At 38.4% G+C, this 20224-nt stretch overlaps 1 protein-coding gene across 10 annotated transcripts in view; it reads right to left on the reverse strand.

Annotated features, from left to right (window-relative positions):
- FAT3 (FAT atypical cadherin 3) overlaps positions 1-20224 on the reverse strand; it is a 400048-nt gene that overhangs the window by 84112 nt on the left and 295712 nt on the right. For all 10 annotated transcript variants that reach the window (XM_077173992.1, XM_077173994.1, XM_077174000.1 and 7 more), the window contains 3 exons: positions 12849-12988; positions 3157-3432; positions 1387-1597 (listed from right to left, as the gene is read on the reverse strand). In XM_077173992.1, coding sequence (XP_077030107.1) covers positions 1387-1597; positions 3157-3432; positions 12849-12988 — 627 coding nt within the window. The remainder of the gene's footprint in view (positions 1-1386; positions 1598-3156; positions 3433-12848; positions 12989-20224) is intronic.

Here is a 20224-nt window from a genome sequence, read left to right on the forward strand (position 1 = left end):
TAAGTTCAACACTTTCAGCTGCAAAAGACTTCACCTTCTGGTTTGCTGAGGGTAATCTCCTTCCACAGAGCATACAAGATAATGACAGAAAAAATCTTCCTTGGGTCTTCTCTAAACTTCAGGTTATATCATCTTAATTTAAGGTGTGAGCTTGAATTATATGAAGCTAAATCAGTATGAGATGGTGTAGATATTCCTGTGTCATTAGTTATTTGTCATTTAGCCTGTTCCTAATTGACATGAGCTATCCTAGCTGGGAACAAGACTTTATAATAATATAGGAATAAATAATGATCCAGTAGGATCAGAGCCTAATGCTGGTAAAGGCTTGTGATCTGCCCAATATGGGTATAATCTGAAGTACCTGTGACTTCTTTTTATGGAAATATAAGTTTCAAGTTTTGCTAGTATTACAGTGGAAAGATTCATATTATGAATAAAACCCCCTAAGTAGAAATAAAACATTACAAAATTCTAACGTCACAAATTTCTAATTCTTTCTCTTTTTTTCCAGGCATCCCCCTCTTATATATCTGTCAATGGTTTGTCTCAAAGATAATTCTTAACTTCAGGTTCATGTGATCCAGAGAAACTTACATTCATTCTCATGTGTGTCAGAGATACACTGTTCTGTTGCACCAGTAGAAGAATGCTTTTGCTGGTATAGATCATGTGCTGAATGTAAATATACAGCATTTAACTGCAAAAGCAATTTTCATCTGGTATCATCATGCCCTCTCTTAGTTTCAAAGAGACCTTGTGCCATTAAAATGCTACGGCAGAAGTTTTATCATAGCCCTGCTCTTAGTCTGTGCTTCTCTGGTCTGAACACTGGCAAAGGTATCAGGACATTCCAGCTGTTGTGGCATTTTTTTTTATGGAGGATCCACTGTACTCTAGTCTGAAACCAGAACCCTGAAAACAAGTCACTGGCTGCAGTTTTGAATTACTATCTTCAATGACTTAGAGGTAACAGGCTCTGTAGCCATCTGGTAAAAATGAAACAGTCATGAAAGAACAGAATGACTAGACTAGAAAGGGACCACTGGAGAGCATCTGGTCTGACCTTCCTGCTAGAGCTGGTTCACCTACAGCAGGTTGCACAACATCCTGTGGGGTTCTGAACATCTCCAGAGAAGAGAGACTCCCTCTCTCAGGCAACCTGTTCCAGAATGAGATTGTTCTGAAAGGTTTTGGGTATAGTAGCTTCAGAATAAAATTAAAAAAAAACCCAACAAAACAACAACAACAACAAGGTGTCTCCTTTTCCCATCTGTACAGGAGAAAGTAGACCAAAGAAGCTGAACTGTGTGTCAAGACAGATGACCATCACTGTTGTGTGTCTGGCATGATCCATGATACTTCATCTTTGGCCTCGGTCCTAACCTGCTTCAATAGTATAGATAAGCTCTGCATTTTCTCCTTTGTCTTTGTCCAGAGCTGTGACCTGCAACACTGCTGATCCAACTGCTGCTGACTCAAACACTGAGGCTTCATACAATGGGCTGGTGAAGTAGGGACTGTGGTCATTGGAGTCTTCCACATTTATGATGACTCTGGCCAGGTTTCTTCTGTAAGGGAATTCTTGATCTCGGACCTATAGAACAAGTGCGTAACACACAATTTGACAGTCATCTAGTAAAACTTCACAAATATTACTCATCTGAGTGTGAATACTACTTTCAGTTCTATTTAATACAGTAAAAAAATCCATTTGTCCCAAAGAGCAGTCTGAAACACATTCACACATGGGATGACAGATACTAAAATCAAAGAAACAGGAAAGAAGTTAGCAACATTTTTTTCACTTGTGAGAAAATGCATTGCAACTAACTCATCATGACATGAATTTTTGAAGTGGCAACCACATGAGATCTTAAATTTGGGTTGAGGTTTGCAAGAATTTCCTTTTTTATTAATACTTGCTGAATGGTCATGCCTTTATCTTGCTATTGCCTTCTTTACAGCATATGGGCATGTCTGTCTAGTGCTTGTAGCTGCCAATTGACTACTTCATGATTATATACATAGATGATCATATCAACAGTAAACAGAGCAGGAATCATTTTATGATGTGCTGGTAATTGTCAACAGAGGTGTAAGTTACCACACCTGTCTCAATCCTATCCAAAATACCTCAGCACCTCTTCACTGATAATCCTGCCATCACTATCTCCTGAAAATTTTGGTTCTTCTTAAACAGAGGAAAAGACCTATTGTATCAGGTGGAGATCAAAACCAAGCACCAGGGAATTACCTCTCTTGGCCATGTGTTTCTGTTATTCAGTTTATAGCTATTTCTTATTTTATAGCTAGTTTATAGCTATTTCTTAGTCTGCTTGCCAAAGGACTTGCAACATTTTACTCTGTGAGCAGAGACCACACTCAGCTGCTCCTTGTTGCATCTCACAGCAGCTCTTTGCTTCCTAGGGTGCCCTGCCAAAGCTGCCCCTGTACCTAACACACCATGAGTAATTTCTTAGAAGGCCTCTGCTGCAGAAGTCTTAAGTAGTTAAAGAAAATAGTGGACTCCAATGTTTAAACTAACACAATTTTTTTGTTTTGTTTTGTTTGTTTTTTAAAAAATGATATAATATACAATGTCCATAATATACAATCTTCGCTTGAAAACAGACAGATTTATGTTCTGTAGTCTAGACACACCAAGCAAAAATTGGTAATTAACTTTTTTCTGTATACCCAAAGATTTGGAAATGTAGATAAAGGAAAGCTATTTTGTATCTTAACGGTTTATGTACTGAAATAAGTCTATAAAAGTAAGCTATAAATGAGGCTTGTACTCAGAAAGGCTGTAGCATTCTCCATGGCAAGAAAGCAGATATCTCCTGGTGAATAACTTCTCAAATAACTTTCAGCCTCACTTCAGAAACTCTGAAAATTACCTTGATGGAGAGGACCAGATGCCAAGAGATTAAATAATTACCTGCCTGCTTTCCCTTGAGATAGAGAATCATATCACATTCCATACAATGGCTTCACAATAAAGTTTCCCAAAAAGCCGAAATAAAAACTGTGAAATAAATACACAGCAGGGCAGGCAAGATTAAATTAGTGGCTACTTATGGCACTGAGTCCTTCACTCAAGAGAAGCCTACTCCATGCATGTCCCTGAAGTAGCCATGGCTGCATTCTTACCATGACATTAAGGATGTGCTTATCTTGAGCTTCGTGGTCTAATCTCTCAGCCGTATAGAGAACCCCGGTGTTGGGATCAATTCTGAATTTCCTCATGCTGACTGTGTCGATGCTGCTGTGAATAGTGTAGCTCAGCTTGTGCTTTTCATCTCTGTCTATAGCTTCAATTTGCAGAATTTCAGTATCAGGGAGGATGTCCTCTGAAATGGTGACATCGTAGCTTGGCTGAGAGAATTCTGGGCCATTATCATTGTTATCCAACACTTTGATAAGAACCTACAGTTAATAAAAAAAAGGACATTTGACGTTATTGAAGTCCAGTCAGACTACTGAATAAGCACCTAGAGAAATGCAATTTACTTTGAATGGCTGAAGATGTTATTCTGCTGCATGGTGGGACTGAGAAACATTATTTAATATTAAATTCTTATTTTTCAGATCAAAAGAAATGGAAAGAATTTGACTTTAGAAGTAAAATGTTCCTAACTGTAAGACCTACTCAGAGCCCGATGAAGAAGCCCATATTTTCAGAATCTGTAGATTGGAAAGTATTTCTACAATGGTCACAAGGAAAGGTTTTGTCCTTCCTTGAAACTGCCTTGGTTACAAGGGACTTCTAGAATTATTATATAATTTCCTTTCCCCTTCACTACTAATAAAGCTATAAAATAATCCTTTTCATGTTGCTAAAATCTGCTTTTTATACAATCAAGATTCAGCTAAATCCTGTCTTTTCTGCCCGGTACATTGCATTGGGGCTTACTGGCAATGTCAAATTGTGACAGCAGTGGAGATTTCAAGTTGCTGAGACACCTCAGATTGCTCTTACACCACTTAAGGTGGGCACAGGAAACCCAACCTCACTACCACACCAGCACACCCCATACAGATCAATGTGTACCACCAAGGACAGCTGATCTCAGAGCACTGGTGACACAGAAGGATTATTTTTTTGTTACATCCTTGCTCTTCCTTTGCCAGTGATGGCTGTCTTTATTGCCAACTAATTCACTTCCCCCTCCAACACCTATTTGTCTCCTTTTTGTTGCAGTTTATGAATGGTAGAACAATAAAAATGTGAATGAATGCTGTGCTCCTTGCCTCAAATCTGTCTCTAAAGCTTCTGTATTGATCCTTAAGGAAACTTGGGAGAGTGGGAGAGCAGGCCAGGGTGCTGCTCTTGCTGCCTATTACACCCATTTCAATATATCACAAGCTGACTCTGGTAAATAATAAGAATCACTATTTTCCAAGCTTTGCTTTTCAAAGTTATATTATGCATGTCGCTCTGATGACATTTTGTGGGCTTTGCCATTGGAGAAGTCACTTCCTGGGGAAAATGTGCTTTCCAGACTTTGTATGCCATAGATTGCTGTGGGTAGTGTGGCAGCAAAACCTTTGACAAACTGTGTAAAACTGAAAGCTGAAATCTGAAGAGTTGACTCTTTTTCAGTGCTAGAAACAAAAAGTATTTTTTCCAGAATATGCCTGTGAGAGCACAACCTAATTTTACAGCAAGTAAAATGGAACAATCTTTTTATTCAAAGGGTTTGAAATAAGAAATAGTCCAATTAATGACGTGGGAGAAGCCACACACAGGACTCTGGTCAGACTAGGAGACCTGACCCATCACTCATTATATTTTCTTTGTTGCTTTGTTACTTGGCTCTCTTTTAAGCAGGTATTTTATTGTTTTGCTTGATCCAGCCCTGTTCACCCCCACTTTCTTAACAGAAGAAAAATACAGCTACACTTTGACTGCAATATTGCACAAACAGATGTTGGCCTCAGAGAGAAATGAAACTTTAGATTTCCATGATATGTGGGAGGGTTTGCAGAATACATTACCAGAAGGAACATGAGCAGTTGTAAGAAGCAGTTGTAATGAACTAGCCTGGGAACTGTTCAAAAGACAGCTGAAATAAAATGCTCAGTAAGTTAAATGGCATAAGACTTGCATTCCATACCATTTCATTTTCACCAGATTATGGCACGCCAGAGTGAAGCCTATATTAAGTTATGCTTCAGTCTTGGACAGATAGCAATAAAATTGGGGGGAAATACGCATTGCTAGGCCTATAATAATGATGAAGAGTTACTTAGCTTTTTATACTTTCACTGTTGCTGTAATATATCAAACATGTTTCTGATCTGACTGAGGAAAAAAACCCACCCAAATCTGTGTTTTAAAAATTTGTGAAGAAACCAGTTGTAACATATGAAAGAAAGCCTGAGGAGAAGATTAAAGTCTTGAACTCTAATATAATGGAACTATAATATAATGGGACACAGAGCCAATGCTGAACCACTTTTTTAGTGTAAGCAATAGGAGTTGAGGATAATCAGTATTTGATACTTAGAGAAATTTTCTTGAGCAGTTTCAATATTCTCAGTCCTTGACAGGTACCACTATAACATGACTGGTAATCAACACAGATAATTTATTTAGTTTTTCATTCATGACCAAAAACTTTGTCATGTATCATTTTAGACAGTCCAACAGAGAAGTAAAAACTTTTCAAATTTATTGAAAACACCAAGAGTGCTTGACTCTGCTGATGCTAGTACAGCACAGGCTAATGTGAACAAGGAAGTTTCCACGTGAGGGACAGGCTTGTACCTGTGAATTTATTTTTAAAATTGGTGTGTGCAAGCTGAAGCTGCTCTGGAAGGTGAAAAAAATAAATGTAGAGAAACACACCAATGCATCTTAAAAGTATTGCTACAAAAGTGACAGGCTATTTTGTTTGCATGGTATATAATCATTCCAGAGCAGTGATTCACTTCCTATAATATCTAATGCCTTTTGGGATCACTGGCAAACTGAGAAAGCAGAAGAGGGCATAAAAGTTTATCCATCCCAAGTTTTCCACTATGACTGTCCAAGCCATGGCTCCGTGATTTTTGCCTTTACTAGACTCCACAAACTGAACAGAGTGGGACTGGATCAGCATGAGAGACCAAGGGTAATCCATGAGACCGTGGAAATTAAGCATGGATTCTCAGGGCAGCATTTCTTCCCACTGAAAAAGGTGAAAGGTATTGCCCTCACACACATATGGACATAATCATGCTTGGGGAGTGCAAGGCATGGAGGGAGAAAAGATAAAAAAATTGAAGCCCTCATTCACTGTCATCAAATTTACAGGGAGCTATGCACTTAAAATTGCTTTGATCATTGCCAAAAAAAACCCTAATTTTTCTTTCTTTTTCTTCTCTCTCTTTCACTTCACATCTACTGTAAGACTGATCAAGTGCCTGTTTAAGTGCCAGGCATCTTCCTCCCTAGAGATGCCAGTATTTTAATGATTTGTCAAGTGATCTACATTGAAATACACATTATTTATTACATACTTTGCACTTCAACAGCCACTTCCATCTGGAGATGGAAGGCGATGGGTTAGAAATGCTAATGAATAAAGAAGTCATTATTGATTCACAATTTCTTCTATTTAAGCAGTTAAGAGTATTTCTAATTTTTCTCAGCTGTCCCTCAAAATCCCCGAGAGTCAAATGTAATTTTAACATTTCTCTCCTTTAATAGAGGGGGTTGCATTTTTCTTGCAACAAAAGAAAGTTATATATGGGAATCCTGATTATACAGAGCTCTGTTAAACCTATAATGAGATTCTTTAATGTTCTTAAAAACTGAGCTATCTTGGAGTTACTTTAAACAAAACCAGGTAAACGAAAATGGAGTTTTAGTCCCATTTAGAATAGCTATTAGTACCTTAGTTCTTCCAACATTTCTGAGGGGCAAGTGACTATCACCCCTGTATTTTGTCCAGGAAAACAATGCTTTGCAACAAGATTACCAAAATCCCAGGTGAAGTGCAGTGGTAAAGCTAGGGAAGGTGATTTCAGTTTATTTTTGAGCCACACCACTTTTATTAGGTCACCTTAAAATGCCATTCTTCCTATGCAGATTTGCTACTCCAGCAGGATTACTTCTAGTAAGACGTTACTTAAAAAGATAGGAAGGAAAATGTGACACTGACATAACACCAGGCTCACAGAAAACCTGATCCTACAAACATACATAAAGCTGAGTATACTGAGTGCCACCAGATTGTTAATATGAGGAAAGTTTCTCAAATTCATTTCATGGCTGCCAACCTCAGGCATAAAATCGTGGAACTATTGGCACATTTCCCATAGACTTCAAAAGGGTCCAAAAGGTTCCTTGAAGTCTTATGCTTTAGCCAGCTGGTAGCACATCTTTCACCTCAAATCAAGAGTTACACTACTGAAGTGACTCAAAGACTCCCAATGCCTGTGTAATTTAATATTTTCTACATATTTATTCCCAAATGGAAGATATGGCAAGAATGAGCTGTGTGGCATAAATATACTTTATTACTGCTTAGGTGCCCAGGGTGTTAAGCTGTGACAGTACCCATTGTGCACAATCAAAGCCAGGCTTTAAAAGTTTCCCAACACATCTCCGAAAGGTGACGAATGGAAATGTTTACTATTTGTTGGCCGCTGTGTAGGGATTCCTCTTTGCTGACAACTGCTCAAGATTGCTGACTGAACTACTTTTCATTGACAAACATTAGCTGCAAGTCTTTTTTTCCACGCTCATAAAGCCAACATGCAGCAAACCAGTCTCTGCCTGGTTCTTCTTGAAAGCCCATATCTTTTCCAGTGCATTGTGGGCTTCAGAAAGGCAGGCTTGCCTCCTTCTGTGGCCATTGTGTGGAGCCTAATTTATAGTCTGAACAAGCTCTTCACTATAAAAGATTTGCTTCTCCCTGCTCACTTCCTATTTCCCACAGTTAAAACAAGTTTCAAATAAAGGAATCACGGCCCTCCAAGATTACAAATTAGGCAAAGTAACACTCAGAGCCTTAGCAAAGACTTTGTACTCAAAATGGTAAGTGAAAGGCCTAGAGAAATACAATCAAATCAAAGCAGGACAAAATCTGATGCAGGAAGTGTCTCCAAAGCTGTTTTTAATGTTGCCCGTAACAAATACCTTTGGTTGAGGCACAGACATATTTGAGTGAAAGCTGGGTAAATGCCAGCAGCTGCTTTACAGGCATTTGAAGCTGGAAGAATCTGCTTGGCTAATTGCTTGGTCTGGGCACTGTGTTGTAGTACAACCTATTAAGTGCCTGAATTATTTAAACTCAGGTTACACTTCTCCAGATTTCAAAACCTATTTTAATTTAGTACTGCTTTCAACACTGATACCACATACCTTTATTTTCTACTTCCTGACAAGTTTTTCTTTCCTCCAAACTCCAACTTTAACATAAAAATTCAGTTTCCCTACCAACATCAGTGGCTAGTTATTTTTATTTTACTGTGTTCTTTGTGTTATGTTAAACTTGAAAGAAAAATCTATGCTTCAGAGGCAAGGCAGTGCTGAGATTACTGGATGTAAAAAAAAAATTAAAAAAAATCAAGGAGTGGTTACAGTTTGGAGGAAATGCTCAACAGAGCAAAAGTGAAAAATTGAATTGAATCTCCATGTCTCTTTTTCTGCCCTAGAAGAATCCACAGCCCAGAATTGCTTCTGGCAGGCTCTAATGTCTTATCTACGTTTTGGCTGTGGTCCTCTAAGAAGAGCATTTCACCATTCATTTAAGAGAACCACCCTCACTCAGGGTGACTGATCAGCTCCTCTTAAGAAAATGTTGCAAAGAAAAGGTGATCTCTGAAAGGTGAGACAGAAACTCAGAGTTAAAAGTCAATCCTCAGCACAAGAATAAATTAAATTCCAAAACCTTTTGCAAGGGGAGACAGAAAGGGGCAATGAGCAGTAACTTCTGTCTGTTCTTCCAGTCTGGCTGGCTTCAGCAGAGGGTATTGTAAGCAAACATCTCTGGATCTGCAAAAGCTTTTCAGAGGGAAGTGCACGTTACCCCCTGAGTGCCCACTCTACTGGGAAACAGTCAGGTGGTTTTGCAATAAGTGAAACTGAGGTGCCTTTTGCCTCCCAGCTTGGAGGGAACAGCCTTCATGCTTTAACACATCTTTTCTATAGCAGTTACAATGATGAGAAAGAAGAAGGAGGCAGGAAAATAAGGAGTAAAATAATTTTTTTCACATACTAAAATCACTCCACAGGCTGTTCTTACAAAAATATAATTATCTGCTAGGACAACATTCTCAATAAAAGTGAAACATTATAATAACTTAAATGATATTTCAATGATTCCCCCCCGTACTCTGCTTCTGTGGGTATTTTAACAAAGCTCGAGAGTATGCACTACAAATAAGTAAATAAATGTGATTCTATTCCTCTGTTGCGTCTGTGTGTAAAAGATCTGAGTTGTTCAGTAAAAAAAGGGGTTTCGGATAAACCTGACTCATGACCAGGAGAATTTCTCATGTTTCAGAGTCAAAATTGTGGCAGGAGTAGGCATTTAGATGCCATTAAAATGACTCCTTGTGGGGAGAGACCTCTCTCTGCTCCAGCAAGGGCACCAAACTCTTTTGCAGGCCAGAGGTGATGGCCATGGCAGGGAGCAGAGTCACTGCACAGAGCCACTGTCCCAGCTCTCTCCCCAGCACATGGGATACAGAAGCCCCAATCCCTCTGCAAGGCCAACAGCTTGCCTGGCAGCTGCAGGAGTTGTATTTCGTGGGAATTTGGAGCAAATGTATTCCTTCAGCCTTTAATAAATGACTGCATGGCCTCAAGCAATGATGGATAAAAGAGAGGGAAAAAGCAAAAGCTCTCCCTGTCTAAGTCAGAAGACTTAGCCATTCTAGAAGTTAATCACCGTGACTGAAGTTTTATACCTACACTTCAAATATATAAATCAAACAAAGCAAAATTTCTTTGTATTTTTCCCTCTCCATCCCTTCCCATCCCAACTGCTGGATCGTTCAGGCTTACATGGATGGGGAGCATGGTGAGTGGCAGTGGCTCAACAAGTCCTGGCACTTTGGTTCTCGCTTTGGAGACTGCATTTCTTTTAGAAACCTTAATCATGCCCAAAACAAGTAGGCTTTTGGTTACACAGAAAGTTTGTAACTTTTTTTTTTGTTGTTAGTACTCTTTATGTTCTTTTTGCCGCTTTTCACAACAGTGAACCACTATTACAACAGATGTAACTTTTAAATCAAAATTATTTCCTTCCTCTCATGGTACAGTAATGAACCATGTGCACAGTAAGGCATGAAGGAAGTGAGCAGTTCATTGGAGTTTAAGGCATGCAGGAACATTGCTGAAGAAACTTCATCAAGTCCATGCCAGGGATCATGTTACCCAAACAAAAATCTTCGGCATTTTTATGCTGTATTTTACCACCTCCAACTGTATAATAGACAAAAGGCCAAGAAGAGATAAAGGAAAACAGCTGGGGTGGAATAAAAAGCAAGAGTGTTCCATTGCACATGGTGATCATCAGCTGTTTCATAATAAACCATCATACTTTGAGGGGGCCTTTAAATTGCTTTCTACCTGCTTTGTCTTCTACCATAACATCCTGCAGCTACAATCAAAAATGCAGGTGGAACTCTGTACATAAAACAAAATACTCAAAATGTCGTTTTGTCAAAACTCAGAATAAGGAGAGCTATCAGTAAATGATCTATTCTATGACATTTTTAAATAAAACCAATCAGTTTTATATTTTTAAATTATTTTTCTAAAAGAAAATTAAGATGAGAAAGGTAACTAAAGGCTCCAAAGTACAGCCAAAAATAAAGTAGGAAAATTTTGCAAAATGGAGCGATAAATATGAAGGCCATAATTCTTTCAGTTTTCAGATAACAATCACTTTTGAAATCTCTGTTGTGAAGACCAAAAGAAACACATGCTCAGATGCCTTGGCCACCATTAAAAATTAAACAGTATCCACACAGAGAGAAGGTGGGGGAGGGAAGGGTCTGTACACACCAGTGATTATTAATGCTATACTCTTGCAATCTGAAGCTGTCTTACATTCCTAAATGGGTCACATCACTGTTAAAAAGAATGCTCAGGCTTCTTTTAGAATGCAACAGCTTTACTGAAATATATTTTTACCATATGTTTTAATTAAAAATGTAGGGGTTTCATCCAACTAGGTTTTGAGGACTGTTATATAGGTCAATTTATTAAATCAAAAGCAGCAGAAACAATAAACGCAATATCCATGAAAAGAGAAATTACTTTAATCCTGCATGTTTGAAACTCCCTAAGCTTTTTAATATTTTTTTGGCTGAAATGTTTGCAAGAAAGAAAAAAGGTCACATTAGGCATTCAACACCATCTAAAATGTGGACTAAGAGTGTAGCCAAGATCAAAAAATGGCATAAGAAAAAAAACTACTCAAGAGTTGAAAAAAATGCCTTATGGAAAGGGAACATAAAGAGGTCAGTCATTCTCCTTTGCATGTCTACTGGAAGACTGGGAGGTGATTTGAGTATTGTGAGTAAGTGCCTTCCTGGGGAGAAAATAGTGTTTTTTAAAGAGTTCCTTAATTGAGCAGAGAAAGGCATAACGGGGAACATGGGCCAGATATAATCAAGCTTAAAGTTAAGGGATGTTTTTAGCAGTGATGCAATTAATTCTGGAACTGACAGGGAAAACATTGGATTTCCTACCACCTAACTTACTATCAACTGTTGTTTTCTTACCAAGGGTGGATTACTGGGAGAAAACATAAGACATTTTAGGGCTGGGATATAAACAGGACATATAAACATGAACTCAGATTGAGAAAGCACTCAATGATTAAACGATTTCTTAGGAAAGCTGGTGTTGTGGCTCACTGAATACAGATTTACATCCAAAGCATTTGAGCAAAAAGGCAAGGTACAACAGAAGCATCTGCATGCATATATGTAAACATAAAAAATGTTCCGGCTTTCCTTCTGAATTATAAAGAAGGAAATAACATAACCAACCTATTTTTTTTCATTTACACTTGGGGAGTAACTCAGATGTAGAATTTCAGGCTGTAAGTAATCCAGAGCCCACAACTCTACCTCATATCAAAGGATTTTGCTGCTTGAAGTCTTCCTGGTGTCCCCTAGACCTCAGAGTCCCTGTCCTTGTGCCATGACCCAATTCCAGACTAGCTCCCACTGAACAGATACCTAGGCTCTGTGTCACGGTGTCTCCTACAAAGATGTGTCAGAGGCAGCATTGCTCCAGCCCATCACGTTTATCTGACCCAACTTTAAAGGCAAGGAGCCTGATAAGCATGCCCGGTTTTAAAAGGTTCAGCGGGGCTGCTTTGCAGAAGACAGAGTAATCACAGGCAGTGACACTAAAGGAGGGATTCTTTGAATTTTAAGTTTTGCCTCTGAACAATTTCTTTTCTGAACAATTGATCTTGTGTCCCACTTTTGGGTCTTCGGAGGATGAGAGGTATAAACTCCATTTAACACAATCAATAGCAATATTCCCTGACACCATGGAAGCACTATTGTATTTTGGACCATTATGGGGAGATGCAATTGTCAAAATCTAGGCTTTGCTGCCTGTGATAGGGACTCCCTCAGCTGGAGGAAGACAAATTACTTTCATGTGAGCAGGAAGAGAACAAAAGGAGAAATAATGCTTTGAAACATTCAACAGCTGATTCTTTACAGCCAGATGGAAAGGCTCTGAAAAATACCTCCTCCATTAGTTATTGGTGCTCTCAAAGGATGAGGTTTCACCTGAATGGAAAAATTAATAACTTTTATAGCATATACATTCCAGCAACAAATGAATAACTTGCCAAGAAAGGAATGTGATATTCTACCTGAGTTGTGGCAATGTTTGTTCCATCGGTGACCTCCACAGTCATGTTATACATTGACCTCTGCTCTGCATCCAAGGGCTTTGCAATGACAATCGTGCCCACTCCCTTATAGGCGTCGAAAGAACTATCGTAATTCCCTCCTAATTGTTGCACAAAAACACAATCAAATTAGCCATTTCTTGAAAACTTCCATTGCAAGTTTTCCTAAAGGTGGGAGTGTCTGTTTAGTGTCATCCATCTTAATGGCCTCTCTTAGCACACACAGTACATCTAGTGATACCTCCTTGTTCATAAGTCATTTATATTTCAAAGCACAGTTTGTATATTGAAAAGCAGATATCACTGGAATGCATTGCCAAAAAGAAAGAATAAAAATCTAGCAGTACATTTAAGTAAACTATAGCTGAATCAAATAGAAAAAGAATCAAATGGCTATAAGCCCCTAAGATGTGTGCCCTTGTGGTTTAAATAACGAACAAGAATAATTATCTTTTTGTATAAAAGTAATTTCAAGAAGGTTTTATTCTACAAATTTTATTTTCAGGAAATTCTCACTGATACTTCTGGGTGCAAATAGCATCATCTGAGTTTTTAAAAACTACAATTATAATCAATTTTAAAAATGCAAATAGAGATTTGTTATGTTAATACCAAGGACAATGATAATTACTGGCAGCAAAGGTCAAATCCTTCCAGTGTTTTAAGAACTATTCAAATAGATCTGACAGGATACACAACCTAAATTCTTTCCAGTACAAAAAAACCTCTCACAAAGCACTGTTCTAATACCGACATCCCCTTTTCCTGTCACACACTGAATGCTGTAGCAGTGGGAAAACCCTCCTGAGTACTGAGTGAAAGAAAGAAAAAAAAAATCTATTAACAAGTAAAATAAGGCTATAAATAATATAACCTCAAATATAATTTCAGATTGAAGGGTTACAAGATTTGTCAGCCACAGCTACAGTTTATAAATTTGAACCACTCATTATTTTCAAAAGCGCAGCACACACTCCCTGCTGATAAGTTGTTTTCTTGCTTACTCATCTATGAAGTGTAATTTAGTATTAGTTGAGTCTGAAATTTTTGGAGGCTAGGGACAGGGAGAGGTGGGACACAACACTGCTGACAGACAAACTCTTAAGCTATATTCATAACACAGCAATTCAATGCCAACCCTGCTCCACAGAGACAAAAAGCCTTTCAAACCTCACTGGTTATGAGACTTGTGTAACAGCTGCTGAAAGCTCTTGAGATGAGGTGCACAGGTAGAGAAATACCCATCCTATTGACTTAGCTCTGGTGAAATATATATAAAGAGAGATATATGTGAATGGCTGGTAGTGTCACAAAATGGCTCTGAAAATTTTAGGGCTGGGGACTGAGTAGAGAAGAGAAGAGTCTTCCATGCTCTCCCATCTGCATGGTTTGCTGAACAGGAACTGGCACTATTCTCAGAAGCAGTCATGCATTTACGGAGAGAATAATGTTTTGGCATTTGAAGAAGCTGAAGATTAGGAGGTAACACAGCAAAATCACAGCCCCTGAATTCCTTAATGTGAAGGAAGCCTCACTTCTACCTCTTGCAGAGGCTATTGCAAAGAAAGAGGAAGGTGGAAAAAGCACTGCTCTGTCCATTTTTGCCTTGAAAGACATTTAGAGATGGATAGAAGAAAATGGAAGAAAAAATAATAATGCAGGTGACTGCTGCAGAGGAAAGGAAGTATTGGTGAACCTCTGGCCACTGAAGTGATCCAAATGTAGTAATTTCAGATGTGCCATCAGATTTCCCTATGTTGAACAGATGTATGTACATATATACAGGTCTAAGCCTAATAGATGAAGTTGTGGTTTTCCAGGAAAACATTGCCACTGGTCCTGTTGTCATTTATGGCAGCTAGAAACATTGCTTACTCCTTGCCCTCATTCTGCAAGCTGTCCTTGGTATTTAAGCAATAGCAAGGTATTTGGACATTGATTATATTTTCGGTGCTCTTTCTTTTTTTTTTAAGTTAGTCTGGAAGAAAAAGTTTCTTTCTCCCAATTAATGTTTTAAATTGATTTACTTGAGAAAAATTGCACCATGAAAACCTCCTTTGAAGAAAAGAGCTTGAGATTCATGCAAGGAAATCTCAGCTGAAATGAAACTAGCCTTGGGACAGTAGGCACTTCACAAAGAGAATGTTTCATACTGATAACCATGAAAACAAAGTGCAAGTCTATACTTTGAGATGCTTAATAACCATCTTAATGAGCAATCAAAAATTATATGCTATCAACTGGCACACACTTCCAAAAAAACCTGCCTTTAAAACTTCCAAGAAGTAACATGGAAGGATTAGAAATAAATGTTTTAAATGACCCTCTGCTGCCTCAGAGCTGGGATTTCAGGGCACCACATAGTCTGCTGCAAATAGACCAACTTCTTCAAGCCACTTCCATTAAGTGAAGCATACTCTTCCCCTAAAAGAAGAACTGAATCCATCATGTGAATTTTTTATACATTATTCACATCTTCCTAAACGGTCTAGTGACAAACAAATTAATCTTGGTTGCCAGCTACCCCAGCCTGTAACTAACCAGGCAATGCAGTTCATTTTACATTGAATCGTTTTCTATTAAACAAGGCAGAAATTGCATCAAACACTGAGGCAGAGATGGATCAGAGAACATCCTGCTGTGAGATTTGTGATTATAATCTATTTTGGAGTGAAACCCTGAATTATTCATGATTCAGTCTTCTACATTTTAACAGACCATGGTCAGATGAAGAACCATGCAGCTGGATGAACTTCTGGGAATACTGCCTGAGATATTGGGTCCTGCCTCTCATCTGCAGTACCAGAGGCAGTCTGCAAATGGTTTGTGCTGCTCCTCAGCCTCTATATACACTCCAAAGAGGACCTCGTATGATAAATGCTTCTGAAGCTGTACTAAACACTGATGAATTAATGAATGACATAAAAATGCTATAGAAGTTAAACATTTAGAGTCTTAAGTCTGTGCAAGGCCTACTATGAAGTTAAGTCTATGCAAGGCCTATTAGAAGCATCCACCACAATCACCTTTGAAAGACAGGTGCTGAGTTGCAGAAAGAGAGAGGTATCATTCTCATGTAAAAACAAACAGGAGTCTTCTCTTTAAAACTCTTGCTGCTGGGAATTCCACATGAAACCACTTCCATCCGAAGGTGCCCACGGAGAGGTTGGAGGCTGAGGCCCTAGGAGGTGACAGCTGCAAAGGTGCTGGCTTCTGGGGTTCTGGAGGCTGTTTCTGAAAGCCTGATGCTGTGTCTGTACCAACCTTTTGGAAGTGAGCTTGTCTGCAGTGCCATAAGCTGCCACAGCATCAGTTTTAACAATTTTACTGTTGTCCATTTAATAGTTTCTTTGATCACAATCTTCAGATGAAAGAGGGCTAAGGATGATGGCATTTTGTTCAGCTGCTCAGTTTTATTAATGTGAATTTTCATTACTCATTCCACTTTCCAGCATTTGGCACATGCTTTCCTTTTTACTGTCTACTAAACCCTGCTTTCAGATACAAGATACGTAGAAACTGTCTTTGCTAATGTGCTTGCAATTGCATTAGGAAAGAAATATTTCAAATTAAGATAATACATTGCGAGTTCCTCAGGCACTTTGGGAAAATCAGTGACAAAGAAAGCAAGATGATTGCACTGACAATCTGGCTAGACAGGTTGTCCTGAGAAAGCATTTTAATACTGAATAACCCCAGAGAGATGTGGATTAGCTGTTGTCTATGGTATCATTTCAGGCTAAAATGTAATGCTGATACATCTTCAGTACAGTTTAAAGACTTCCCTTAAAATAATCTGATTAGACTGAAGCACTTTGAATAAGATTTTATGAAAAGTCCATATCTGTTTTAAATACTGTGTTTGGATGAGAAGACTTATCATATTGGAATGGTAAAAATTCATCCAGAAAAAAATTCATTCACTTTTTCTCTTCAATTTATTGTTAAGATTCTCAAAATCACCTAATAGATAGTTATGTCTACACTTCAGACACCTAAAGTTAAGTGAGATGATTTCCACCCTTACTTTCTTGAGGTTGATCTTAATGCTTTTGCAAAAGCCCCAGAAGCATTAAATTTTCAGAACTAGTAACTTTTAGAACTAGCAATTTTTAATGTCATCTAAAAGTGTGTTATAGTTTATATATGATTTTCCAATTCCAGCTGCTTTTGGCGCAGCTGTAGAAACAGCCCCTGGTACAAAAGATTTTATTAGCTGGCCCTCACTACAACTCTCTAGAAGAGTCATTATTTTCTGTTTAACAGATGGTACGGTAGAGTTAAGTAAGAGATCTCAGGAAATTGAATGGAGACACCTCTGAGCCAACAGACTCTAAGTTGTGTACTTGGTATAGAGTTGGTTACATTTTCTGTCTGAACCTGGACTTTTACCCTTGTTCTTAGCTTATTTTTTGGCTTCAGAGTCACTATGAACAATTTTTCTTCTGACAAAAGTCCTGCATACTTTGGAAAGAACTGATTTTCCTTCTTATAAAAAAGATACCTAAAAAACCCCAAACCACTGAACCTTGTGAGGCTAACAAGAGAGGTGCAATGGAAAGGCCAAGGAAAACTTGAACTATCAAAAGGGATTTCTGGGGGTCGGCTGAAGAATTTGCCTAAGGCAAGACACAATCCAGATCTTGCATTCCCACAGGACATGGACTCTGCATCTCTGTCCCTTTCTAATTTCAGTGCTGGGATTTTTAATGTTCAAGCATATTCTTCTTACATTGCATTTTGCTGCAAGCAGGTAATTTTTTTGGTAGGTCTTTTCCTAGATGTGGTTCCTTTTTGGTACAATGCGGAGCCTCCCCATGTTCTTATCAGTTGCTGATACACATTTTAAGATGATCATGCTGCTGGGAAAAATAATTTTCTCCTCTGAGAAGAAAACACAACAGCAAATCTGGAGGATTTGTAGGCAAACAAGTCCCAAATGAGGACCTTTTTCCATATTTTCCAGTGGGACGATCAAAGAGGCTGGGGTTGAATACCACCTCAGAAATATCTGAAGACTGCAGAGAATCAGACTTGTTCAGTCTTAGATGCAAAGATGGATCACACTGAGCTCTGGAGGACATCCCCAGTTCAAACACTGCTAAACCTAGCAGGAGTGAGTGGAGAAGGTAGCAAACAGCACACAATATTTTATGTTCAAACTTAATAGAGCCACGATATACGGCTATCCTCACACAAGTCTCATTTGGCCCATCATGCCATTATGGACAAATGGAGAAAAGAAATACAGGAAATGATCTGATTTAGAGAACAGTCCTCTAAACTACGTTTTCTCACTGCAGAGAAGATTCTTACTTATCTTGTCCCAAAAAAGCTGACAGCAGTGAACAGTGATGATAAACGGGACCAATTGCTACAATTGTCACATTGCTCGGGGAAGAAAATCAGAGCAAAACACAGGAAATTAATTCACCCTGAAACTCAGAGGTGAGGCTAAAGTACCTCTAGAATTTTCAGAAAAAGAAGCAAAGCCAAAATTTTCATTTCTTTTGTTTCAAAGAAGATGAAATAAACTTAAAGACTGCCTCAAAAACCAGAATTTCAACTACAGATTTTTTTAATCATAACATAATAAATATTAGTAAAATGACAGGCAAATATTTATTCTTTTATGTACTATATCATGCTAGGAAGAAAGTAATGCAGACTCTGAATTTTAGATAAAACTACTGTAAAGAGACTCAAAGCCTTGAGTTTGCTGCTAAGAAACTGAAAGCAAGGGCATAAAAAGCAAGAAAGAAATCAGGAAAGTATTTTGGATAGCTCTCAGAGAATATTATTCAAAGAAGGCTAGGGAGCTACATGTTTTTGACTTTAATGAAAACTTGAAGCACTATGAATTAAATGGACAATTAACTAAAATTAATAGATATTAAAATTATTGGCACTTAAGCACGCTTGGTAAAAAGTGCTGATGTGGTTTCAAAGCTTGGCTGCTGTTATAAAGGCACAGGCTGGGGGAAGAAGCAAAGATAGAGGGAGGACTGTTTGGGAAACCAGAGAGATGTTGTGCAACATGCCACTTAAGCAAAGACTAGCACCATGCAGCTTAGCTCCAGTGTTAAACTAGTCATCCCACCATTCCCATCAGTAACAAAGGAAAAAACAGAAAGGGCTCAATTTACCTGGTACAAATCAAGGTCTCTGACTTATTTGGGAGTTCCCATTGCAAATCAGTTTCTTATTAATGACTAAATAAATTGTAAACTGATACAACTTATGCTTATGTCTTTCACACAGTGGGATGTGCATGAATTGAGAATGGTATTGAATGCAGTCTGAAAAGAGAAACCAGGTATGACATCTCAACTATTCCCAATTAAAGAAACAAACAATCACCCAAGTATCCTGTTCCTCTCCAGTCTGTCAATGGAAGATGACCTTCCTGCCTCTGTGGCATCTTCCTCTCTTGGATCTGATTAACTCAAGTACTTAAACAGCTACCTAAAGTATATATAATTAAAGTGCAAAGTTAGGCAGACAGGACACTATAGCCAAAATTTATCTGCTCTCCCTCTCTGTTTTTTTGTCTGGGAGATAGTGGATGTTATGCATTAAAAAAGAGATCGTCTGGAATTCCAATGCCCATTTATTTTGAAAAGGTCATAAAGATAAAGGTCAAGCAGCAAACTCTATATTAAACCACGTCTCTACATAAGCCTTCAGGGGTTTTGTTGACATTACTGTGAACTATGCACAGAGGTTCAGAATCATGATATACCAGATGGAGCAGGATCAGGTCTGGTTTTACAGCAGCACAGAAACCATCTTGTGCATCAGCAGTCACATACAGCTTTCTATATATGACAATTAACTTCTACAAATATCCCATGTCTTTCATTGGGCTTTTCAGCACTAGACCTCAATGCAGATGATATCAAGGAACAATGAAAATAAGTGGGGTTTGACACTGGCTAAAGGCAGAAATGGTTATCTAAATATACAGTGTTCTGTCTCTAAAACTCTCAGGATGGGTTTTGTCTTCGCTCCTTGTATGCTGTGTGTCTGGAACAACAAGGTCTTCTGCATGCCCAGGATTGCTGGCTATTCCTGTTGCAGAAACTGCTGCTGTTGGGAATGCAATTATTTGTAACAGCAGCAATATTTAATGAAAACATTCATATGGTGGCAGAACCAAAGTGGAAGGTCAGGGTCACAGATTTCTCATTAAATCGAGGAAAGCTCTCTCTCAGTGACCTCTGCAATGATGCAGCGTCTTGCAACTTCAGAAGCTACAGCCTGTAGGGAAACCATTAGAATTGTTTAAAAAGGGAAAATCTTCTAAACCATTTGAACTAGTTTAGGCATAAAGGCCA

This window comes from Agelaius phoeniceus, chromosome 2 (assembly GCF_051311805.1).
Source record: "Agelaius phoeniceus isolate bAgePho1 chromosome 2, bAgePho1.hap1, whole genome shotgun sequence".
NCBI classification, from domain to species: domain Eukaryota; kingdom Metazoa; phylum Chordata; class Aves; order Passeriformes; family Icteridae; genus Agelaius; species Agelaius phoeniceus.